Source organism: Sinocyclocheilus anshuiensis, unplaced genomic scaffold, assembly GCF_001515605.1.
Source record: "Sinocyclocheilus anshuiensis isolate Anshui unplaced genomic scaffold, SAMN03320099.WGS_v1.1 scaffold145, whole genome shotgun sequence".
Classification (NCBI taxonomy): Eukaryota; Metazoa; Chordata; class Actinopteri; order Cypriniformes; family Cyprinidae; genus Sinocyclocheilus; species Sinocyclocheilus anshuiensis.
In genome coordinates, this window is record NW_015537973.1 from 2,060,502 (window position 1) to 2,083,311 (window position 22,810).

At 40.7% G+C, this 22,810-nt stretch overlaps 1 protein-coding gene across 8 annotated transcripts in view; it reads left to right on the forward strand.

The window, feature by feature from the left end:
• The window catches only part of tenm3 (teneurin transmembrane protein 3), a 297,565-nt gene that overhangs the window by 264,331 nt on the left and 10,424 nt on the right, over window positions 1-22,810 (forward strand). For 6 of the 8 annotated variants that reach the window (XM_016463794.1, XM_016463787.1, XM_016463810.1 and 3 more), the window contains 4 exons: window positions 14,560-14,809; window positions 16,925-16,945; window positions 19,967-20,199; window positions 20,703-20,857. In XM_016463794.1, the coding sequence (XP_016319280.1) occupies window positions 14,560-14,809; window positions 16,925-16,945; window positions 19,967-20,199; window positions 20,703-20,857 (659 nt within the window). The remainder of the gene's footprint in view (window positions 1-14,559; window positions 14,810-16,924; window positions 16,946-19,966; window positions 20,200-20,702; window positions 20,858-22,810) is intronic. The other 2 variants (XM_016463801.1, XM_016463813.1) reach the window with 1 other exon arrangement.

Sequence of the window (22,810 nt, forward strand, 5' to 3'; positions counted from 1 at the left end):
ACATGTAAAATATACTTTTTATCGCGTTGCGCCTGGTTGGGACACACGGTGTTGCAGTTTGATCCCAAAAAAATCTAAGTATAAAAAGATTAATACTGACAAATGTAATAATTGAAACTGCAATTAGGGAAATTGGAGAGAAGAGATCCAGTCTGGGAATGAGCAGGAACAGTTGATTTGCATGGTAGACATGGAGATCCAGATTTTTTGTTTGTTCATTTGTTTTTAATATTCAAAGTTCTTCTGTATCTAAATGCAAAAATGTTTGTAATTGTTTGAATAAAACATACTGCTGGGGAAAAAATATTCATCTTGTGACCATCTTGTGATTATTTTAGCCCTTGGCTTGATATTGTTGGCAGAATTCGGCCCTCGGCGAAAACTAATTGAGGAACCCTGGGCAAGACTAATCGATTCTTGGGATTTAAGAATCGATATCATTCCATAAAAATGAGAATCGATTAATATCGAGATATCGATATTTTTTACCCAGCCCTAGTCTTATATGGTATTTCTTCACGTGTCCTGGAAAATATATATAAAGAGAGAGAGAGCACAGTCTTTTCACAGCATTATGTGAGATCTGACATAGAAAAAGAGCTGATTTTAGTCACTCATAAAAAAAGTAAGAGAAGCAAAAAATCTGTTCCTCTCTGGGACAGCAGCAGACAGTGGTGGACAGCTGGGAGCTGGTGAATCCATGCGGGCAGGCCATAAATTACCCAATGAAGTGAGCCTCTGATGGAGGTATGTGAGCATGCCCAGTCCAACATAATGATTGTGGAAATGAAATCTCCGGAGCGAGACAGAGGGCATTGAGAAATTGTACTAGTCAGTTTAACTAAATCCGAGAGTGAGTGTAATATACATTATAGATACAGTATGTGTTTAACATAGATACAATCATTAATAAATCAACTTAAGGCATTGTTCTCCTCCATTTCTTCTGTCAGGGTTATCAGAATCTAAAACAAAAATGAAAACTGATGGATTAAAAACAGCGTAAACTGGAATGAACTGAAACAAACTAAACAAATAAAACTAAAAACAAAGGTTCAGAAGCTAACTGAGACAAAATAATCAACGAAAATAAATAATGATTTGAGCAGTCATCAAGCGCTCATCACATGTCAGAATAATCTGACCTGTCTGTCTGTGTGGGAGAACACATCCCACAGGCAATATGGCATGATGAGATGCCAGTAATATTTTCATACACTGATTCAAATTAATTTGCAGTGACTGGTAGGAAATGGTAAATAGTCTTTATTCTGTTAGAAACAATTAACTTTCAGAATCAGAAAGAGCTTTATTGCCAATTTGTCTTGGTGTTAGGAGCTTCCGGTACAGAAAATACAAACAAAGTGCAGACATACATAAAATGAGAGAATGGACAATAAATTATAAATAACAATAGTAATAAAAATATACAGAAGAAGGAAAAATGTCCATAGACAGAACTGTGAATGTGCATATGTGCTATATGAAGGTTTAATGAGTTATTTACAGATGTGCGGTACTGAGGTGTGTTATGTGTTGTTCAGGTGCGATATGGCCTGGGGGAAAAAACGTTGTTTTGGTGCACAGCGCTCTGTAGCGCCGGCCGGAGGGCAACGTCTGTTGTAGTCTTCTGATGTCTGTTTTGGTTGCTGAACCAAACCAAACAGTTATAGATGAACACAGGACAGACTCAGTGATGGCCGAGTATAACTGTTTCAGCAGTTCCTGTGGCAGGTTGAACTTCCTCAGCTGGCGGAGGAAATACAGCCTATGCTGGGCCTTTTTCACAATAGAGTCAATGTGATTGTCCCACCTCAGGTCCTGAGAGATGGTGTTGCCCAGGAACCTGAATGACTCCACTGCAGTCAAAGTGCTGTTCATGATGGTGAGTGGGGAGAGTGCAGGGGGGTTCCTCCTGAAGTCCATCATCTCCAAAGTTTTGAGAGTGTTTAGCTCCAGGTTGTTAAGACTGCACCAGACAGCCAGCTGCTCATCCTCCTGTCTGTAAGCAGACTCGTCTCCGTCCTTGATGAGGCCGATGACTGTAGTGTCGTCTGCAAACTTCAGGAGCTTGACAGAGGGGTGCAGACCTTTGAAGTGCAGTCATTTGTATACAGGGAGAGGAGCAGTGGGGAGAGCACACATCCCTGAGGGGCACCAGTGCTGATCGTGAGAGTCCTGGATGTGAGTTTGCCCAGCCTCACTAGCTGCTGCCTGTCTGTCAGGAAGCTGGTGATCCACTGACAGATGGAGGTGGGCACGGAGAGCTGGGTCAGATTGTCTGAGAGAAGGTCAGGCATGATGGTATTGAAGGCCGAACTGAAGTACACAAATAAGATCCTTGCGTAATTCCCAGTTTTGTCAAGGTGTTGCAGGATGGGTCCAGCAAGGGTCCAGTGATGTCCTTCAGGTAGGCCAGGACCAGTCGCTCAAATGTCTTTATGACCACAGACGTGAGAGCGACAGGTCTGTAGTCATTAAGTCCAGTGATTTTGAGTTTTTTGGGGACCCGGAATGATGGTGGAGTGTTTGAAGCAGCAGGGAAATTCACTCAGCGCCAGTGATTTGTTGAAGATCTGTGTGAAGACGGGGGCCAGTTGGTCAGCACAGACTTTAAGACAGGCAGGTGAAACACTGTCTGGGCCTGAAGTTTTCTTAGATTTCTGCTTCCTGAAGACCCGGTTCACATCCTCTACACAGACCTTAGGCGCAGGTTGAATGGTGGGGGAGGGAGGGAGGGGGGTTGCAGGGAGGGTAGGTGAATGTGTGAAGTGCAGATCAGAGCGGGTGCTGGGTGTCAGTCTAGCCTTTTCAAATCGACAGTAAAACACATTCAGATCATCAGCCAGTTGTTGATTCTCCACAGACTGTGGGGGTGGTGTCTTGTACAAGGTGATGTTTTTCAGACCGGTCCATACTGACGCCGGATCGTTGGCTGAAAACTGTTTTCTCAGCTTTTCAGAGTAGTTCTTTTTAGCCACTCTGATCTGCTTTGTTAGTCTGTTCCTGGCCTGGTTATACAAGACTTTATCCCCACTTCTGTAAGCATTCTCTTTGACGTGACAAAGCTGTTTGAGTTTCCCTGTAAACCACGGTTTATCATTATTGAATGATAAGAATGTCCTGGTGGGGATGCACATATCCTCACAGAAACTGATATATTAAGTTACAGTGTCCATGAGCTTGTCCAGATCGGTGGCAGCAGCTTCAAAAACACTCCAATCAGCGAGGTCAAAACAGGCATGTAAATCCCGCTCTGCTTCATTAGTCCATCTTTTAACAGTCCTTAATACAGGTTTGGCTGATTTCAGTTTCTGGCTGTAGGTCGGTATAAGATGAACCAAACAGTGATCAGAGAGCCCCAAAGCTGCCCGTGGAACAGAGTGATATGCATCCTTAATTGTTGTGTAACAGTGATCCAATATATTACTGTCTCTGGTGGGACATGTAACGTGCTCTCTGTATTTTGGCAGTTCACGGGAGAGATTTGCTTTGTTAAAATTTCCAATAATTAAAAGAGAGTCCAGGTACCTTTGTTCCATTTCAGTTATTTGTTTGGCCAGCTGTTGCATCGCGGCGCTCACGCACGCGTCTGAAGGCACGTACACATTCATGAGAATGAAAAAGGAAAACTCCCGGGGAGAATAGAACAGTTTACAGTTTATGAAGAGCGCCTCTAAATTAGAAGAGCACATCTTCTTCAGAGTTGTTACGTCTGAAAACCAACCTTCATTTATGTAAAAACATAGTCCACCACCTCTCGTTTTCCCCGTTAACTCCGCGATGCGATCCGCTCTGAACAGCTGGTAGCCCGGCAGATGAAGTGCGTTGTCCGGAATGGCTTCACTCAGCCAGGTTTCAGTGAAGCACAATGCAGCAGATTTTGAAAAGTCCTTGTTTGTGCGGGTGAGGAGATGTTGTTCACCCATTTTGTTAGGAAGGGAATGGAGATTTGCTAGATGGATACTAGGGAGCGCAGTTTGCGGAGCTTAACCAGCGTGTCAGGCGCATTTCCCTCTTTTCCGTCTGAGCGCGCGTTTGACTAGGACCGCTGCCCCTCCGACCAAAACATCCAACAAAGCGTCTGAATAATCAAAAACCAAGAAAAAATTGTCTGGTGTGTGTTGCCTTATGTCCAGTAGTTCGTCTCTGGTAAAACTAAGAGAATGACTAAACACAGAACAAACAAACGAAAACAGTAAAAGAATGGGAGCGTTCCACACCACGACAGCCATACTCGGCACCATCTTAAAGCAGAGAGTTTAACTTCATTTAACTTTTGTGCAATGATTTGGATAGCTTCTCTATTTTATGAGTGCACAGGCATGTTGTTTTTTGAATGTTTACTTTGTTTATTTATAGGTTCTAACTCTGATGCAGCTTTGTTTCTTTGTAACGTAAATGCTGCACTTTCTATAGCATTCACAGGGGGGAAAAATGAGCCACTAGTTGTCCAGACTCTCTTTTTGTTGTTGTTGGCATCTTGAGTGACACTAAGCCCTCTTTTACTTCACTGGCTGAGAGCCATCTGTCCATACAAATTCCAGCGTTCTTTCATCTCCTCTCCATGCCTGCTGCCCTTGCTTCCCCCCCTCTACCCACCAGCCCCTATACCTCCTGATCCCTAGCATATCCAACTGTCTGATTAGTAAAGCACCTGTCCCACCTAGAGCATCCCAGAATGCACTGCTGCAGGTCATTCAAGCTCTGTTGGATGTCATTGATTCATGATTGTGGATCCTTAGTTCCACAGTTCAAGCCAGTTAGATTTCTAAGGCTTCTTAATAATAATAATAAATGTGCTGCTGTATTGTTAACTATTAAAAATCAGTGTTATTTGAGATGCTGAAACAAAATACCATATATAAATATTACATAAACATTTGCAATTTACATACATTTGCAACTAACTGAAAATACATTTTCATTTTTAAAAAATGTCAAATTAAATCTGAAAAAATTATCTAAATAAAAACATAAAAAAATTACAAAAGCACATGACAAAAGTAAAAAATTAAAACTAAAATAAAACATGAAAATTATATAAAATTATTTTTTATTTGAAAATAAAAGATAATTAAAAATATTAATGCATTTTAATCTATAAATAGTAATTATAATATTGTCATATTAATTATTATATAAAATAATAATAATGTTGTTGTTGCCGTTATAACATTTTAGGTAACTCTTACCCTGTACAATATTTAGTGGAAGGAGGCTCTGTCTCCCATCACCCTTTCAGAGCAACACAATGTCATTTGAGAGCACTTATTACTGTCAGTAGTCTCAAAATGGCTGCAATAGTCTAATAGAAATTAATAGTAGCTATCCAGGTCCATAAATGTTGAACGTTTAGTGTGTGCGGCGAGGGAGCTACAACGTATGTAATTGTAAGTGTCCATCTGAAATGTGTGTAGCTCCAAGCTTTAGGCCTGAGAGTCTTTCAGTGTATCTATATTCTTGTCTAGTTATAATGAAAGGTACAGAGTAATAAGACCTACAGTAATATCCTCTGGGGTTTGGTTAAGTGTAGGAGTGTTTGTTTGCATTAGCTTCCCGTCTCTGGTGACCTCACCCTGTCACCACACTTTTCATGCTGTCTCACGGGGAAAACACATGCATGCTTACATCCAGACAACGCCCAGCCACAAACTAAAACACACACTCGCACTATTTTAGCGTCCTCCATCTGTTCACATTCACAGCCTTTTCTAAAGGAACTAAGTAAATCTACAGTCAGCCGGTCATTATCGCTAAATAAACCAAGACAGGTTGATCAGGACCTAATCTCGTGTAGTCGTGAATCCATGGCAGCTTTCATTGGCCAAGGCCCCACCCATGAGGCCGTTTGACCGACATGTCAACCAACCAATCACAGTTCGTTTCGTTCAGCGTTACGTTTCGGGGCGTGGAAATGTCACCACAATAACAGACCGGTGTGTAAAACTCTCAGACGTATTTTAAAGATTCTATGCTGCGAACTTTTAATTTTTCACATACTTTTGAAACTCCAGCGTTTAGCTGATCCTGATAAGCGCTCGTCGTCACAGTTGTAAACACTATGGCTTTCTTCTTTCGTGAGGGGGTTTGGCGTCACGGCATCTTTGTTTCCAGACGGAACGTTAAAGAACGTGACACGCACGTCTCCCGGAAATCCTGTAGAATTCAACCAATCCGATGACGACTTCGACACTCCTGAAGTGTTTCCACTTTTGTGTCCCATATGCATCAGACGTTTAGCCAACGGTCCGTGGGCGTGACGTCTGAGGCCGAGACTAATCAGGACCCAACAGGAACTGGAAATATGAGACTAGCACAGCTGTGTAGGAAACTTTGCCAATTATACAGTTTATCGATCACTATACAAAAGTATTTGACCGCACAATTCGGTGATTGAATAATCAGAATCAAGTATTCCAAAGTGCAGTGTAATAAATATTAATAAAGTATTTGCACTGGCATCTACCGGGGCTGATTTTATATTGCCACAACTGGCAAGTCAAACGCCTTGTCCCAATGCCTCACTTGATGTGCATTTGCAATGGTCAACTCGTGTCCATGAAATCCACAAGATTTTAAGATATCCCATTTGCTTTTTCGACTTCAGAAAGGTGTTCATCCCCATAGCGGCTATTATATGCTCAGTGTGGAGGAGGACTGCAGGATCCCCCATACAGCAGATGAAATATATGTACATTTATTAGATTTCCATATGTGAAATATATTGCCATATGTAAGTATATATGACCTATTAGAATTTGGAACAACTTCATATATTAACATGATAGGACAGTATAGACAGACAGCAAGTGAAGTGGTGGAGAGAGTGGGGTGGGATTGGGAAAGGTCCTTAAGTTAAGGAGTCGAACTCTGGTCATCAGAAGCTCAATCGCGTTACATGTCGATATGCTGCTCCAACAATAGACATGCATTTAAAACATTTATTACAGAAACATATATAAACATACAGATTTTTGTATATATGGTTGCTACATATAATACTATGTAAAAATCATCATAAAGACATTATTAATCTAAGCACATATACATTGGTAAGATATAAAAAATCCCCATACTAAAATTTGTATATCTTCTTTTACCCAGAGAATGTACGTGAGTTCTCCGAACTTACTGTGCATGCATCATAGTGGTTAGTTAGTCTTTCATTTATTAGTCATCATCTATGAAGATTCTCAAGCAGGCAGAGAATCTTTCAGAGAATTTTTTCTTTTACAGTAATGCCAAGTCCCCTCCTTTTCTCCCCCTCTCTGTCTTGACCTGTGGGCTCTGATAAGGCTTGGGAAGTCTGTGTTTGTGTTCATCTTTGGATGTTCACATGCCACAGCTAGTACAGGCTCCAGTCAGGCATGCTATCTTAAAGAGTTCATTCACAGAATCCCCTTGCTTATGGAGAGCCCTCCCACTTCCACTACCACCTGCTGCCTTAATGTGCACATATATATATATACATATATATATATATATGTATTTATATGTGTTCCACTCTAACCTTCTTTACCACACGCGTACACACATACACATGAAAGTGGTGTAATCGCATTTTGACATCTTTCCATCCCTCTGTCTCTTTTTCACCTGAAGGCCGCTGCACCCACGTTTGCCTCTCACCTCACACACACACAAGCGCTCACACACTCCGACACCGCAAATTCAGCCACGCTAGACTTTACTGCCCTTTCTAAATCCCATTGAGTTCAGCTTTAGTCATGTGCAGGCATGTAATGCAACTTTGAATCTGGCTACATGAGCCAAGCGCACCTCGCTCTCTGATGTGGACCACCACAGCCTGCGGGGCTTACCTGCATCCTCTCTCGTTCTCTCTCGCCATCTCAGCCTCTGATTCCTTTCATCTGCCCTTATCAGCCTCTGTCAGTGCTCAGCCACTGTACCTCCCCTCCTTCCACCTAACAGCAGGAGGTCAGGGAGAGAGATTCAGACACCTCTCTTTGGGACTGCAATTACTTCCAGTCAGGAAATCTTCAAAGACAGAGTGTGTGATTGATGGAAAGCATGTTCGCAGATTTGCTCCTTGTTTTTTTCTGCTGTGCTGCATGTGTGGTACAGACACTCTGGACCAAAAAATAAAAAAAATAAAGAGCATCACCTGCTTATTACTAGTTTTGTCCTGACTCTAAACACACTGTTTTCCCATTATTCAAATTGACTTTGGACCTGTCGGGAAGAAGTTCATGAAATATTAATGACAAAAAAATGGCAGAGAGATGTGAGAAATGAACACACAGGAGACGCAAAATGATTAAATTAAATTGATTTTGGTAATACTCGATGACCACTGATCGCACTCTCTCTACACACACACACCCACACGCACTTCACGCGGCTCCACAAAGATTTATGGTTGCTTTTCCATACAGTTTTTATGTATTTTTCAAATTAGCTGACACAGTGGCTATGACTGCGAAGATAAACAAATCCTTTGAGATATGATGTATTGCTTTAAAATACCAAAAGCCTGGAATCAAAAGTTTAGAAAACCAATACATAAAGGACTTTTTATATATATATATATATATATATATATATATAAAGCGACACAGTTTTCAGTCTGATACAATTCTTATTTAAATATATCTCGCAAATATTTGCAGAGTTATCAGATTCTAACAAAAGAGAGGAAAAAATAAGCATTGTCTTAAGACGGAGAGATTGAAGGAGAGTTGTTGAGACAAAAGAAGTGGAGTAGAACACAAGACATTAAATGGTACACTGAGAGAAAGAAAAGGAGGCAGTGACAGATGGTTTGTGAGGCGTAAATGGAAGAAAATTGAGTAGGCTACAGCTTCAGCTCTATCTCATCCAGTTTCTGACCCAGCATAAACACAGCAGCTATAAACTCCAATTCAGCCTTTTATTGACAAATCACTGCTTTCCTCATAACCTGTCCCCTTTTGTCAGATTTTTATATAAACACACATCACGCATATCAAAGGAACAAGTACACAAAATCATTATGAGCTGAGGGCTGTCTCTCTGCATGCCTGAATGAATAATCCAGCACGTCCCACGTCAAGAGCCGTTAACAATCTGGGGCTAGTCATAATCTGTGTGTGTGTAATTGAAGACATTCGTTGTTGTGCGTGTGGGTGTATGTACATCCGCTCGCACTATTATTTCCAAGCCCACATACGGCAGATCAAACAGGTGTGGAGTGGGTTTCATTACTGTAATGCGACCGCAAGTAATTTGCGTGAAAGAGTGACCAGTGCGCATGGCTCCGATTGGCCATTGAAAATGTGTTTTCGTGTGTGTGTATATCTGAAGCGACCTCCCTCGGAGAAGCTCAGTTTGAAGTCAAGGTCGTGGGTCTCTCCCAGGGCCAACGAGCCTTCCTTGTCCAATTTGTCTTTGTTAGTGGAGCATCGCTACAGAGTAGCCTAAAAGTACTTCAGAAAGCAGCCTTCCGTCTACGTACCTCCATCCCTCTCACTCTTCCGGCCAATCCCTCGCTCAATGGCTTAATCGATGGTGGGTGGTTGATCAGAGGAGGAGGTATATTGAGATTTATGGGGACGTTTAGACCACGATGCGGCTGCTGTGTGGACCGGTGCCCAAGCACACCCGAGAGGGGGCTTAAGATGGCGTCATTGATATCACTCATAATTAGCGCACAGAGGAGCTAGATGCAGAATTCCAGCACGCTGCCCGATGTGAATAATTTAGCGCGCACCGCATGAAGTCATCCTCTGAAGTGCAGCTTTGAAGACCCCCCCCCCCAACCCCAGTCTCGAACACCCCGCCGTTTTCAAAGCAACTCCCAAAAAGCAGCTAACTGTGTTCGCAAGGACGCTTTCAGAAAACATTCTATTGACTTGGACACTTTGAGTTCACCTGCACACTTTGACTTGGTGTGTGTAAGAACACATCCTCTTACTCTCTTAAATGTCTTTGGTTCTGTCCAGTCTTATAACGCATGTGCGCAAAGCAAACAGTCTTCCTCTCCAAAAATCGCACACAGATGCTCACATTTTCTGTGTTTTGGACGCACAGTCTTGCGCTGTTCCAAAACAGTGAGCTGACTACACAGAAGAAGGCAAGGGAATTATTAATTAGAAGTAAATGTATATTTCATTCACATTGATAAAAATTGCTCGGTGTAATTAAAATGAGTTCATTTGCAAAAACCGATAAACGGCATCTTTAAAAAATGAACTGACTGCCTTATTCTCCACATATAGCGCGATCTGAGACTTTCAAGGCATCCCGAGGTCACGTTTTACAGCATAAGCCAACAAGCGTATTCACGTCAGATGACAAGGCTGCAAGTCAGTTCAAAAAGAAGTGCTAGCTGAGAGGAGTTTTGTCAAAGCTGACTAAAAGTTATCGAGGATGGATAATTTTGACAAACTTGATGAGCCTGTGATTTCTTCTTCAAGGCATAAAAGGAAACAAAAGCTGAAACCTTTTCACTATACCTTGCAAAAGCAGCACGTTACAATGGTGAGGGAAAAGCTGCTCCCTGTATTGCGTGTAATCACAACAACAAAGTTTGTCAGGCATCTACATTGTCAGCTGAGGAGATTACGAACTCTACATTGTCAGCTGAGCAGATTACAAAGATTAAACAAGTGTTTTTGTTAAACTGTGAAACATGAAATGTGGAGTAACCTGCTTTTGCCAAAAAAACACTGTTGGAGTTATCAGCTTTTGCTAACAAACTTTTAATATATAAAAACATATTTTCAATTAATTTTTATTTTGTAAGTTACCTGTATTTGAGTTATTATTTCTTAATCAAAACAACCCAACTGCACTTTGATTGATTTTACGTAGAATTCACAATAAAAATGGAGTTACCTGTTTTTTCAAATGAGCTGTGTATTTTCATGCTACAGACTATACTAAAACCAGTTGAGTCAAGTCTCTGCAGTGCATAGTGCTATTTATTTGTCACACAAGTTCCTGCTGATGTCCATGAATAATCCAGCACATCCCACATCGTGAGCCGTTCTCAATTTGGGGCCCGACATGATCTGTATATGTCTAATTGAAGACATTCATTGTTGTGCATGTGGGTGTACTACATCCGCTTGCATTTCCAAGCCCTCATACGGCAGATCAAACAGGTGCGGTGTGGGTTTCATTACTGTAATGCGACAATCTTTGTGCGAGTTGTGTATTTTCATGCTTCGCACTATATTGGAACCAGTTGAGTCGAGTCTCTCCAGTGCGTAGTGCTATTTGTGTGGCATACAAGTTGCTGCCGATGTAGAGCATTCCGAATCGGACACTTCTGAGGTTCCGTGACGGTTCTGATGTAGGCAGCGTAGCAGCTAGGTTTTGCAACACAACTTCTCTCTCTCCTTCTGGGTGGAGGGCTTGTGCTGAGAAGGCAGTAGGAAGTTAGTGGAGTTCACAGTTGACAGGAGACTTGTGGTGGACTCTAATTTGAGCACTCACAGTGGATGACAGCGGTTTGTGGTGGCACGTTATTTCTGCTCCGTCTACGAATCGCTGGTCTCTCCCTGATGCCCTCTGTCTCCATTCTCTCTCTCTGTCTTGTTTGCTTTCTCTATGGGAACTGAGAGCCAGCAACACCATTAAATTCAGCACGCTGTATGAAATTCTGAGGCCTAGCTTAGCAGGTGTCATGTATCCTCAGCTCTCTGTGCTGGTTCTTGCCATTTAATGTGATTTGTGTGCATCTGCTAAGAATATGAATGTGAATGTAAACTCTGCCTGACAATGGGAGTATAGAATATTTTATCTTTTTCCTTTTAACATTTTCAAATTGGGCTTTCATAAGTGTCAGGCCAGATATTTTGAGTTTCTTGTGGGGTAGTGCATCTTGTATTTAAGGATTCCCTGGTTTCTGTTTGCTAAATGAACAGTTTTACTGTAGTGCTGTGTTACATTTATGCAGTATTGACCTGCTCAGATGAATGGAGAAAACATGCTGAAGCAACATGCTCTTTCAACACACTTTACATTTCAAAACTGGTTGTTAAAATTTAATGTTTCTTTCATCGTGAAAGCAGGTAGCTATTCAATAGCTTGTAAATTCCTTATTGACCATAGCTGCACATTTATTACAATTTCAAAGGCTTGCTGACTCATATTTTTAAAATATGATAATGTTACATAGACTTAACTATTTGGAAGGTATTTTTATTAGAACCTATTAGTGGAGAGTTAGACGTCAACAAACAGACATGCTCATTTACCAAATGTGAATGTGCCAGTGAGCACATCGGCGCTGATGCTTGTCTTCCCTCCTCCAACATTTTGCAGTTCCCTTTCATAAATCATGAAGATATTTCTGTCTATAAATGCACGCTTTAGTGATGGTTCCTGCTGACCCTCCTCTCCTGGTGCCCCCTTGATCCTAACCAGCATTAAAAAAAGATCAAAAAACTCTTCATACCTTTTTTTTCCACTCTAGGGCCTGATAAAAGACCCCGTGTTCTACTTATTGCTAACCTGAGGCTTGATCTTTCGTGCCCGTTACAGGCTTCAGTCACCGTGTTTCTCAAAAATTTGACAAGAACTTTTGTAAGCTTTTTCTGTTAGTAATTTTCAGATTTCCCAGAGCGTGTAACAGTTGTCGAAATGTTTGAGGGCATGTTTTCTCCTCTTTTAACTTCATAATTTATTGTTACTGTCATTGCTTATTGTCGTTTACCAATTTACACATTTGTATCTGGTGTAAGTATACGATTCCAGCCTCTCATAAAACAAAAGAAAAATCTGTGAACAGTACTAGTAATGCTGCTGTCGGAGGAACAAGGTAAGGGCATAAGGGAAATGATGGGGCAGCAGTGGAGTCTGGTGGGTTTTAGTCAATCTGGTGTTGCTATTAGTGCACCATTAAAATATGTCCTGAGGGACAATATTAAAGCACAACATCGACGATCAAATTCAAACCTGGGGCCAAGTGAGCTCATCACACAGCCCAAACCCACACCCTGTGGCATTTCCACAGTGTTTAACATGCACGCACACACACAAATATACAGTGAAACTATCAGAAACACTCTCATGCATGCTTTTCCCCCACATATACTCAACCTTGCAGGCACGCAAATTCACAATTGCTGTGGTTATAGGATTAACCGGGGTGTATTACCTGGATTCAGAATTGAAGAGGTGCAGTCACAGATAGAAAAACAGGAAATAACTTTAGTCACGATGGGTAGTGACTTGTTCACGCACAGTTTGGTGACAGTTAGTCTTAACTGGCTTTTATTTAACATTAATAATGCTATACCTGCTTTCACAGGCAAATGTTCTTAGAACAAAAGCTTAAAACAAGTTTACAAAAGTCTGAAGAGTCCACAGCAGTTTGTGAAATCATTTTAACAGTGTGTGAGAGGATGAGTATTCGTTTTTCATTTGGAACTAATACGAGGGAACAAAAACAAAAATATATATTGATGTAGTTTTTATATTTTAAAACTTACTGTGATGCACCCAACAGTCATTTCATCATGTGATTCGATTAATCGATTCACTTAAGTTGCCAGTGCCATATAATCATTCTGGCAGCATGTGTTTGGGCTGTTTATTGATTCTGAACTTCTGCCAGATTGCTCCCTTTTCTCACTGCTGAATATATTAGCACGTGAATTATCAGAATGCTACATTACTATATGCCAGACGGTTCTGTGAACCAGTTTGAAAACGGCAACACCCTTTGATAGCATTACATTAAGGTGAAAAACATCTGAGAATAAAATATTCAAAAGCAACAATTAATTACTGTTTAAGAAATGCTAATATGTAAGATATGAAGCAGTTCTTTTTTCCTAATTGTTCGTAATATCAATTTGATAGGTTTCCTTGTTTATTTCTGCCTAATTTATTTAATTAAAAAGATAAAAATAGTAATTTAATATCCTATTTAGCCAAAGATATAGATAAAGAGGTAGAATACTAAATGAACTAAACAGATCTCTTGTTGTGCATGGAATTTATAGGTTATTATAGCAGTAATGAGATGCTGCATAGATAAACTGTCCTCTCATTCACTAAATGGGTATCACTGATTACATTTTTATGGCTCATTCTTTTTCTTTGATTATTGTTTGATTGGTTTGGTGTGGTCTAATGGTTTGAGATTCAGGCTGATAACTGAAAGGTTGTAGGTTCAATCGCATTTCTGGCCTTGAGCGCAGCCTATCCTCAGGTTGCTGAAGGGGGGATTGTCAGGTACACACACACAAACCATCATGTCTGTGTTTGCAATTTTCCAGACAGGCTGTCAGTGAATGTTTTGTCTGTGTTGGTCTGTATACATAATAATGCATATATACAGAGCAACACAGACTTGCAGTCTAGCTGTAATGTTCCAAACATAGCCTTTTGAACTTACGTATCCAATCATATTAGAGTACTGGATCTAACTGTTGATTATTGTATATCAAACACATAAATGAACATTACATCATCAGAATCACTGTTATGGCTATTCATTAGATCATGCCATTTTTAATTGCCTCTTCATCTTTCCAAATTCAGCTCCGTGATGATATACTATACAGTTGCTCACCCTCACAACCCTCTCTTCCTGTCCCGCAGGCATCCTGTACAAAGGCAACGGTGAGAACGTCTTCATCTCCCAGCAGCCTCCAGTGATCAGCACCATTATGGGTAATGGGCGCAGGCGCAGTATCTCCTGCCCCAGCTGTAATGGCCAGGCTGATGGCAACAAACTGTTGGCTCCAGTGGCCCTCGCCTGTGGATCTGATGGCAGCCTGTTCGTCGGTGACTTCAACTACATCAGACGCATCTTTCCCTCTGGAAACGTTACCAGTGTTATGGAGTTGAGGTAAGAAACGCAAGCTAGTACATTAAAAAACAATATAATGTAGCCTTTGTGCTAATGATATGAACACTGCGTGTCGTTAGACTGTAATATGGGGCACTCAGCCCAGTGTAAGGCTCATGTGGTCTGAGAGGAACATGCTGACAGTTACAGGGTTCTCATCTGTAAAGGGTGACTCATTACTGGTGCGCTTGCCCCCTTAAGCCAAGAAGAAATGCATATTCCCATCTACCACAAGCCTTCTATTGAGCTCGTCCAGCCCACATCAAAGGCTGTGTGTGCGCGCGCGTCTGTGTTTATTTACTGAGCTCAGAGAAATAACAGTGTTTATCTCTCAGAGTTTTTCTGCCAACTAAACAAAGTTGTTTTTGTTTCTTCAAAGAGATTAATCAGAGATTTATAATATAGCCGTAAAGCTTATAATTTAAAGAAGCTGTTGATTCTAAGTATGTTTGTTCTTTCATTGAAATGTAATTGTATTTTGTTGGTTGCAGGGCATTTTATATGCCACCAAATCTATTGTGGCTTAGTTTAATTTCAATTTCAGTTGACATTCAAAAACTCAAATCTCATAATTTAGGAGTTTGCATACAACTGTTGGCAGCACAAAGTGAATATTAAAAAAAAAATGCATTTTTAGTATTAAAATGTTTGAATCTCTAAATGCAAGCTAAAATGTAAATATATGGAAAGGAGTTATTTTGTATGCCCTAGTTGTTCTTTTTGGGCAAATTAAACTCAACAGCCCCAGTCTCCACTCACTTTCAGTGTATGGAAAATAGAAGTCTGCACATAATATTCAATTAATTCCTTTTACGTTCCACAGAGGATACAAACACATTCAGATTTGGAGTGACATGAGGGTTAGTAAATGATGACATTTTCTCTTTAACAGGAAAATATCTCCAAAAAGCTGTCAAATGTTCCATCTCTATAATAGTTTTGATTGTTCAGTATGTGTTTAAAAAAAGAAACTGGTGATAGTGATTTAATAATCTAAACTATCTGAAATATTCAAAGTATATTCCCTCCTGACTGTGATCACAGTGTGATCTAATCTAAACACCATGAAGTGCAGAGCTGATACATTACAAGCATGAGGTGAACACATGTGCCCTTTTCTTTCAAACGTCGAGACCTGTCATTTCCTTTCCTTAGATCTAGAGTGGGCTCACACATCCACAGAGAAAGAGACACGTAGATATTCTTTCAAAGTGCTCTCAGGGTTCCTCTATATGAAATCAGAGCCGTGTCTCGGGTCTTTTATTGACTCTCACTGAAATGATCATAAATTCTTCCCTCACACTCGGTGGGGCCTAGAGGGCCCTCCATGTCACTCTCCACTCTCCTGCAGCACCTCATTTAGCCATTGCGGTGATACATGACCGTATCTCCTCTCTTGCTTTATCTCTTGTTCCTTTCTCTTTTGGCCTAAATCGTCTGTCTCGTCCTTTTAGCCACCTCTCATTTTCCATCTCATGTTTTCCCTGCCTGTGTCTTTCTATCATTGACACTTACTGTATTTTTAACCTTATCTTATCATCTTCCGTTCCTTCCATCTGCCCCCAACTTGATACCCGCGCAAAAATCTCTCATATGTGCGCTCACACGAGGTCTCTATAAATGGCCCAGCACTTAACAGGTTTCAGTATCATCTTTGTGCGTCTGCTGCTCCTGTAAATTAAATTCCTTCATTAAAGCCGTAAAACACATGGATGAAGCAAATGAAATGGTGGTCCTCTGTGGGACATATTCACAGCGTGGCTTCTGTGCGGCTAAAGGCAATGTTTAAGGAATTGCTTTTCATTGTCTGGGACACAATCAATTTGCTATTATGGGCCAGTTAACCTCAGCGTGTGCTGTGAGCTCATACTGCTCTTCAGTTCCCAGGTGGAATATTCACATATCCAACTCCGTTTAAGAAACAAGACAAAGTACAGCTAACAGGCCCGTCTTGCTGCATTATTTCCCATCTATGTGCGAGAAGGAGAGATTAATATATGCACACCTGTTTTTTTCCCTTTCTTGACAAGATTTATGTGCTTCTGCTGTTTTACTCTCTCTCTTCCTTTTCTTATCTCTCTTATTTCTGCTCTTTTTTTCCTCTGCTACCCTAAGAAATAAAGATTTCAGACATAGGTAAGCCATTCCAACTCTCTCACAGATGCACAGCCCCTTTCAGTCTGGTTGCAGGCCATTCTTTATACAAGTGTTTGTCTCCCCATAAGTGTTGTGGCATGCTATCAGAAGTAAACGTAAATGTGTCATCTGCTTCAGATGTTTATTGGCGTATCAGTGACATTTTGTGATAATTCTTAAAGTTTGTTTGATTTTCTTGGTATTATTTAAGTCACATAATTAATTTGCTTTAAAGCTCATTGCCCGAATCTCTAATACATTGAGGTCTGAAAGTCTAAGACCACTAGTTATATATATATATATATATATATATATATATTATCAGCATAACAATTTAAGTTTAAGTGAAACCTAAAAATTTGTCATACACTAGCTGCATGATTTCCACATGTTTGTGTCAAACCTGATCAGGTGAACCAGCATAATTTTAAAAGCTTCCAAAAAGCATTCCATGTGTACAATGGAAGGAAATCTGAACTTTTATACAAATAACTCAGATGGTCAGTTTTTAAATTGCCTTTTATAGCCAAGGTTTTCAATGTGGTCTTAGACTTTGGGCTTCATTATATATTTAGGAGATCTTCAGATGTTTTTGTTGATGGTGCAGGAATGCAGTAGATCCCTTGGAAACACTACTGTACAGGTTATGACAACAGATCTGAATTCCTGACAAAATCGTTAGAATAATTCAACATAATGGCTATAATTTGTCTTCAAACACAATCTTAGTATGTCAGTGGTTTATATATCAACATCACAAATCCCATGGGGAAGTTCCCAACACAATGAGAATTCCTTTCAGCTCTTTTGTCTGGCTCTGTGAAATCTCTTTCTCCACTTTTGTGGATATAAGGGTAGCATAGCTGAGGCATTTATGTAGAACTCAAATAAAATATTTTATTTTAATGTGGCATACTGCATAAACCAGAAAGACAAAAGATACCTCATGTAGCTTAGAGAGAACTAGTTTGTTTTTAGAATTTCGTCTGTGCTTTGATTCTGTGGCCAAATCAGTCAGAAAAGACTTAAGTAAAATACACAGACGTCCATTTTAGCTGACACTAGTGTAGACCTGTTTTCTCAGGAAGGATTCAGGACAAAAACCTCTCCTGACAGGTCTCCAATGCTTAAGTTAACTGCTCCAAATGTCTCCGCCCTGGACAAGCAGGAGTTCCTGATAAACACTGCAAATAGGCCCTCATCATCCCACACATGTTTGAATAGTTCCAGTTGAGGGGCGATGTACAGAGCGCAGTAGATGTTGATATCCTACATTAAGTTCTTTTCGAAACCTCTGTAGGGTTTAATCGCAGACGTATGGAGCTCATGAATGGAAATAAATGCGAGTAATTTGAAGTGGGTGAGCCAAAGCCATTAGAGCCTGTTGAATAAATTTGCAACCAGGGATAAATTTAGGAATCCCATGGACATCCTAACCATTCCTCTCTGTCTCCTACCAAATAATTTAAAATGGAATTAGAGGCCAACTTCGCTATATGGTTGCACCGTGTGTGGGCAAAATGGTTGAGTTAAAGTAATTAAATAGGCGTATTTTTAGACACGTCAATTTTTCCGCCAACATTTCTCAATGTTTCTGAGAAACAAAAATGGCCCATTAAGCATTAATGACTCTGAATTAATAAGTGCTAAGAGTTATTAATTCACAACCACTGTTGCTGGCTGGTGAACATTACAAGCCACCTAATGGCTAGCCTTCGTCTTCATCTTGTCCCAGATGTCTCGGCCCATCTGTATGTGTCATCAAGGCACGCCCATATACCCTAATGCTCCACAGAGCCTCATAAACTTAGGAAATTATTGACCCCAAACCTCAGTGTCCTTAAACCAAGCCAACTCTAAGCCGCTTCACTCCCAGAACTCACATTTGTTTCCATTTGGCACAGCGAAATGTTTTATGCTATATTAGTTTTAGCCTGTTTGATCTTTATTTACTCTAAGTGTGATGTGGTGTCTCTGCCACATAGCAACAGTAACTAACATCATCCTGAGACCTTCTTAGCCCTTTGTCTGTGTTGGTGGAAGCATGCTGATTCAAATTATGAACGGTGTAATTAGCACATGTGAAAGCTTTATAGATCTACTTTATATTGCTTTTCATTTCTTTTCTGTAAACACTTAAAATCTGCTCTAAAACATAATGAGCTTCTTTGCTGAGGAACCTTAGGTGACCTTCACATCAGGAGCATGCCTATGATGCCTTAAAATCCTACCTCCGTAGACAGCTCACTAGGTCTTGGCAAATAGCAAATATTTTAGCAAATAACTAATAACTAAAAAAAAAGGATCAGTTTAAGCATGGAGCCCCGCATCACACAGCAAGAACTTTTTTAAAATATAAATAAAAGTTAGCAGATTGTTACTGTACAAAGCAGACGCTTCAGCTACAGCAGCCCGCATCTGTTTCAAAACATATATATCGAAAATGGTCTGCCCGTCAGCCAACCCTCTTGCAAGGTGTCTGCGTACTATTCTTAGACCTTAGTCGCTTCTAATTGAAACAGTGCGACGAGCTGTTGATTTTTTTCAACATATACATCACTTCATGTTGCTTGCTGGCTTTTTCCTCTGTCGTAGGGGTGCGGGTGGGAAGTGCAAATGATTGAAAGGATGTGACAGTTTGGTGGGCATCATTATGGTTGTGTCATACGATAGTGATTTCCAGTCATAATGCATTAGGTTCACTCTGACAGAGTGCTCAACTCCTTTCCCCTCTAACTGGCCGGGCCAAACAAGTACATTCACTTCAGCAATAAACACAATGGCTAGTGATCAGTGATCACGGTTCTATACATCTGTAGGCCTTTAACTTCTGACTATAATAGTTTACGGTCAACTTGCACCAACTTAAATCTGTTCAGTTATTCATTGCTTTAAGCATTGCTTATTCACCCATTCATTTGTTGCTGTATCTGTTTGTTTATAAATCATGACTGTTTTTGTGTGCTAGTATATTATACTGCTCTTTTTGTAATTGTGAAATTTCTACCTTTGTCCTGTTAGCAACAATCCTGCACATAGATACTACCTAGCAACAGACCCAATGACAGGTCAGCTGTATGTTTCGGACACCAACTCACGACGGATCTTCAGGCCTAAAGCCCTGACGGGAACCAAAGAGCTGCTGCAGAACGCAGAGGTTGTGGCAGGGACCGGAGAGCAGTGTTTGCCGTTTGACGAGGCTCGATGTGGGGATGGAGGCAAGGCCACTGAGGCACTACTGCTGGGACCCAAAGGTAAAGAGACTGAACGCCCGCTAATCAATATGGACACTAGCTGAACACAACACACTTCTGTTCTCTCTCTCACACACAAATAGCATAAAAACTCTTTTTGCTATTAAAGTAATATTGGTTTAGTTAAACTTATCAACACAGCAACAGCCAGCTATTAAGTAGTTCACACAGACACATACATTTCTGTGAAAGAACCAGAGAGGCCTGTGATCCTCACTGGATCAGAGCGCCAGAGGGTTCAGTTCCTTTCCTCTTGGTTTTAGCTCTGACTAGATAAAAAAAAACTGCTTCCTGAATATTACTTGCACTCAACATCACTCTTAGCTCAGGAATAATTCACCACCCAAAAGCACATTGTGAATTATTCACTAAGTGCCGCGTCTTCAGTGACCTGGAAACCACAGGGGCAAGCGTGACATGTGTACCAGTTGTGTTTCGCCTGTTTGCAGGTGCAGTGTGTGTCTATTTGCAGCTGTCACATCTGCCCCCTCTCTACATTACAGGCATTGCTGTGGATAAGAATGGGTTCATCTACTTTGTGGATGGTACCATGATCAGGAAAGTAGACCGGAATGGCATCATCTCAACACTGCTGGGGTCTAATGACCTCACATCTGCTCGTCCTCTGACCTGTGATACCAGCATGCATATCGGACAGGTATACATGCATACTCACCTGCTCTATGTCACTGTTTAATGCACTTCAATCTTAAATATTAATTTGTCTATTTTTGCTGCCACAAACGAAAAGCTGCAGCACTGCTAACCTGAATGTAGTATGATTTATGGGGTTAAATTCAGTCCAGTTATGCCACTGGGCTAAAACAAAATATTAGAGGGCAGAAAGGCCAAACTTCGATTTATTTCAGAATGAAATCTATGTTTCTCAGTACAAAGATTCAGCTATTCAAGCCTGATCCTCTGGCTTTATCACTGAAGTGGTGTTAGGATGAGTGGCCTCGTTTCAAAGATAAAAGCAAAGGCTGGAAGCAATTGAAACTATTGCCTCATTTGAACTGGAAGGTTTCATGTTGTCCCTAATAGAGTTTTTCAAATGAGATTTGTGAGATTAATTATTTAAAAATTCAGGATTGTTCTTTTTACATTTTAATATTACTTTGTATTTGTTTTATGATAATTATTAAACGATTTTACTACCAGAGGAGCCCTATAAGTAACAGTTTATTATTCAAAAGACCACAACACAGAGCTCTAGAGCTTGCAGACTTCAAGCTGAATTAGTTTGTTTTTCCAGCCAACCACTTATAGTAGACTGCACTATGACCTACTATCTATCCACTAACCTCAAGACATACTTTAAGGCCCAAATCAGAAACAAAAAGACTGAGCTCAGCCCTCTGTGGTAGCCTTCACCCAAACGAAAGCCAGAGAAACTTCCTTGAAGACCTGGAGCTCCCCCCTCTGGCTGCTCTCCCTCTGGTGCTAAATGCATCTAATCACCTGAGCTCAGAGAGAAAACATATCATCCATTATAATTTCCTCTGTTAGACACAAAGAAAGTAATAGTACAAAACCTGATGAACATGAGATGAAGACTGCAGCCAAATCAGTAGGCTAATAAAAGCTCTTTTATTGTACATGGACTGGTTTGCTTCATGGGGACCATGCTGAGATCACATAATCAGCTGAATACTCCTAGTTTTATATAAGTACCCCACTATTATAGAGCACCTTCTGGAATAAATTAATCATGGTTGACTGCAAATAGAATATGTCTTCAATGGTAATAGCTGAAAACATATACGTGATGCTACATTAATGTTGTTGGGTCTCAGAGCAAGTCCAAGGTGATTGCCATAGTAGCCAGTGCAACAAAAAAGAAATGATGTTCTTTGGAAACACATCTCTATTGTGGGTGTGTGAGTAGGACTCTTTTTTTTTTTTTACCTGCAGCTTTATTATGAAGAGGGTCTTTTGCTTGAAAAGGGCTGATATGCAGTGTTTAGTAAACTTTCTCATCCACATTCTTAGGCAGAATCCATCCTCCCCACACTTTCTGTTTTCTGGTCTCCCCACCAACCCCATTTGTCTCTGTCTAAGTGATGGAGGCTGGGGATGAGACATAAGGCTGTTGTCTGACATACCCTTGGGTCCAGGCTCAGTGAAGCTCAATGAGGTATGGACAGACCCAGACAGTTGGTGTCAGCCTCACAATTACCCAAACGTTTGCTCTTGCGAGTCATCGATGTGCATCATTAAGGATATATACAGCTCAACCTACACAACTGTCACCTACCTCAGTAAGGCCAATAGGGACAGCAGAAAATAACTAAAGTGCTCTTCAAGGAAATCTTGGGTTCACTCAGGGTTTTAAAATGTTCAGTCTAAATCAAGTTCATCCCCAGAGCATATAAAAGTACTCTGTCTGCTTCTGAGGCTACCAAGTTGGCCTTTTGCATATCAGGTGGTGACCTGAGAGTTGATAAAACATTTTAGGTGGCATGTTGTGGAGCACCCAAGTAAAATCCGTTTGCCCTGAGTAAAATCTGGTCTTGAGTTCATGCATTATGCAGAAGGTGGAATCACAGACGGGCCATGGCTGAGCAGAGAAAGCTTTTATCCACAGGAGCTGCTGTAGTTCAGAACCATT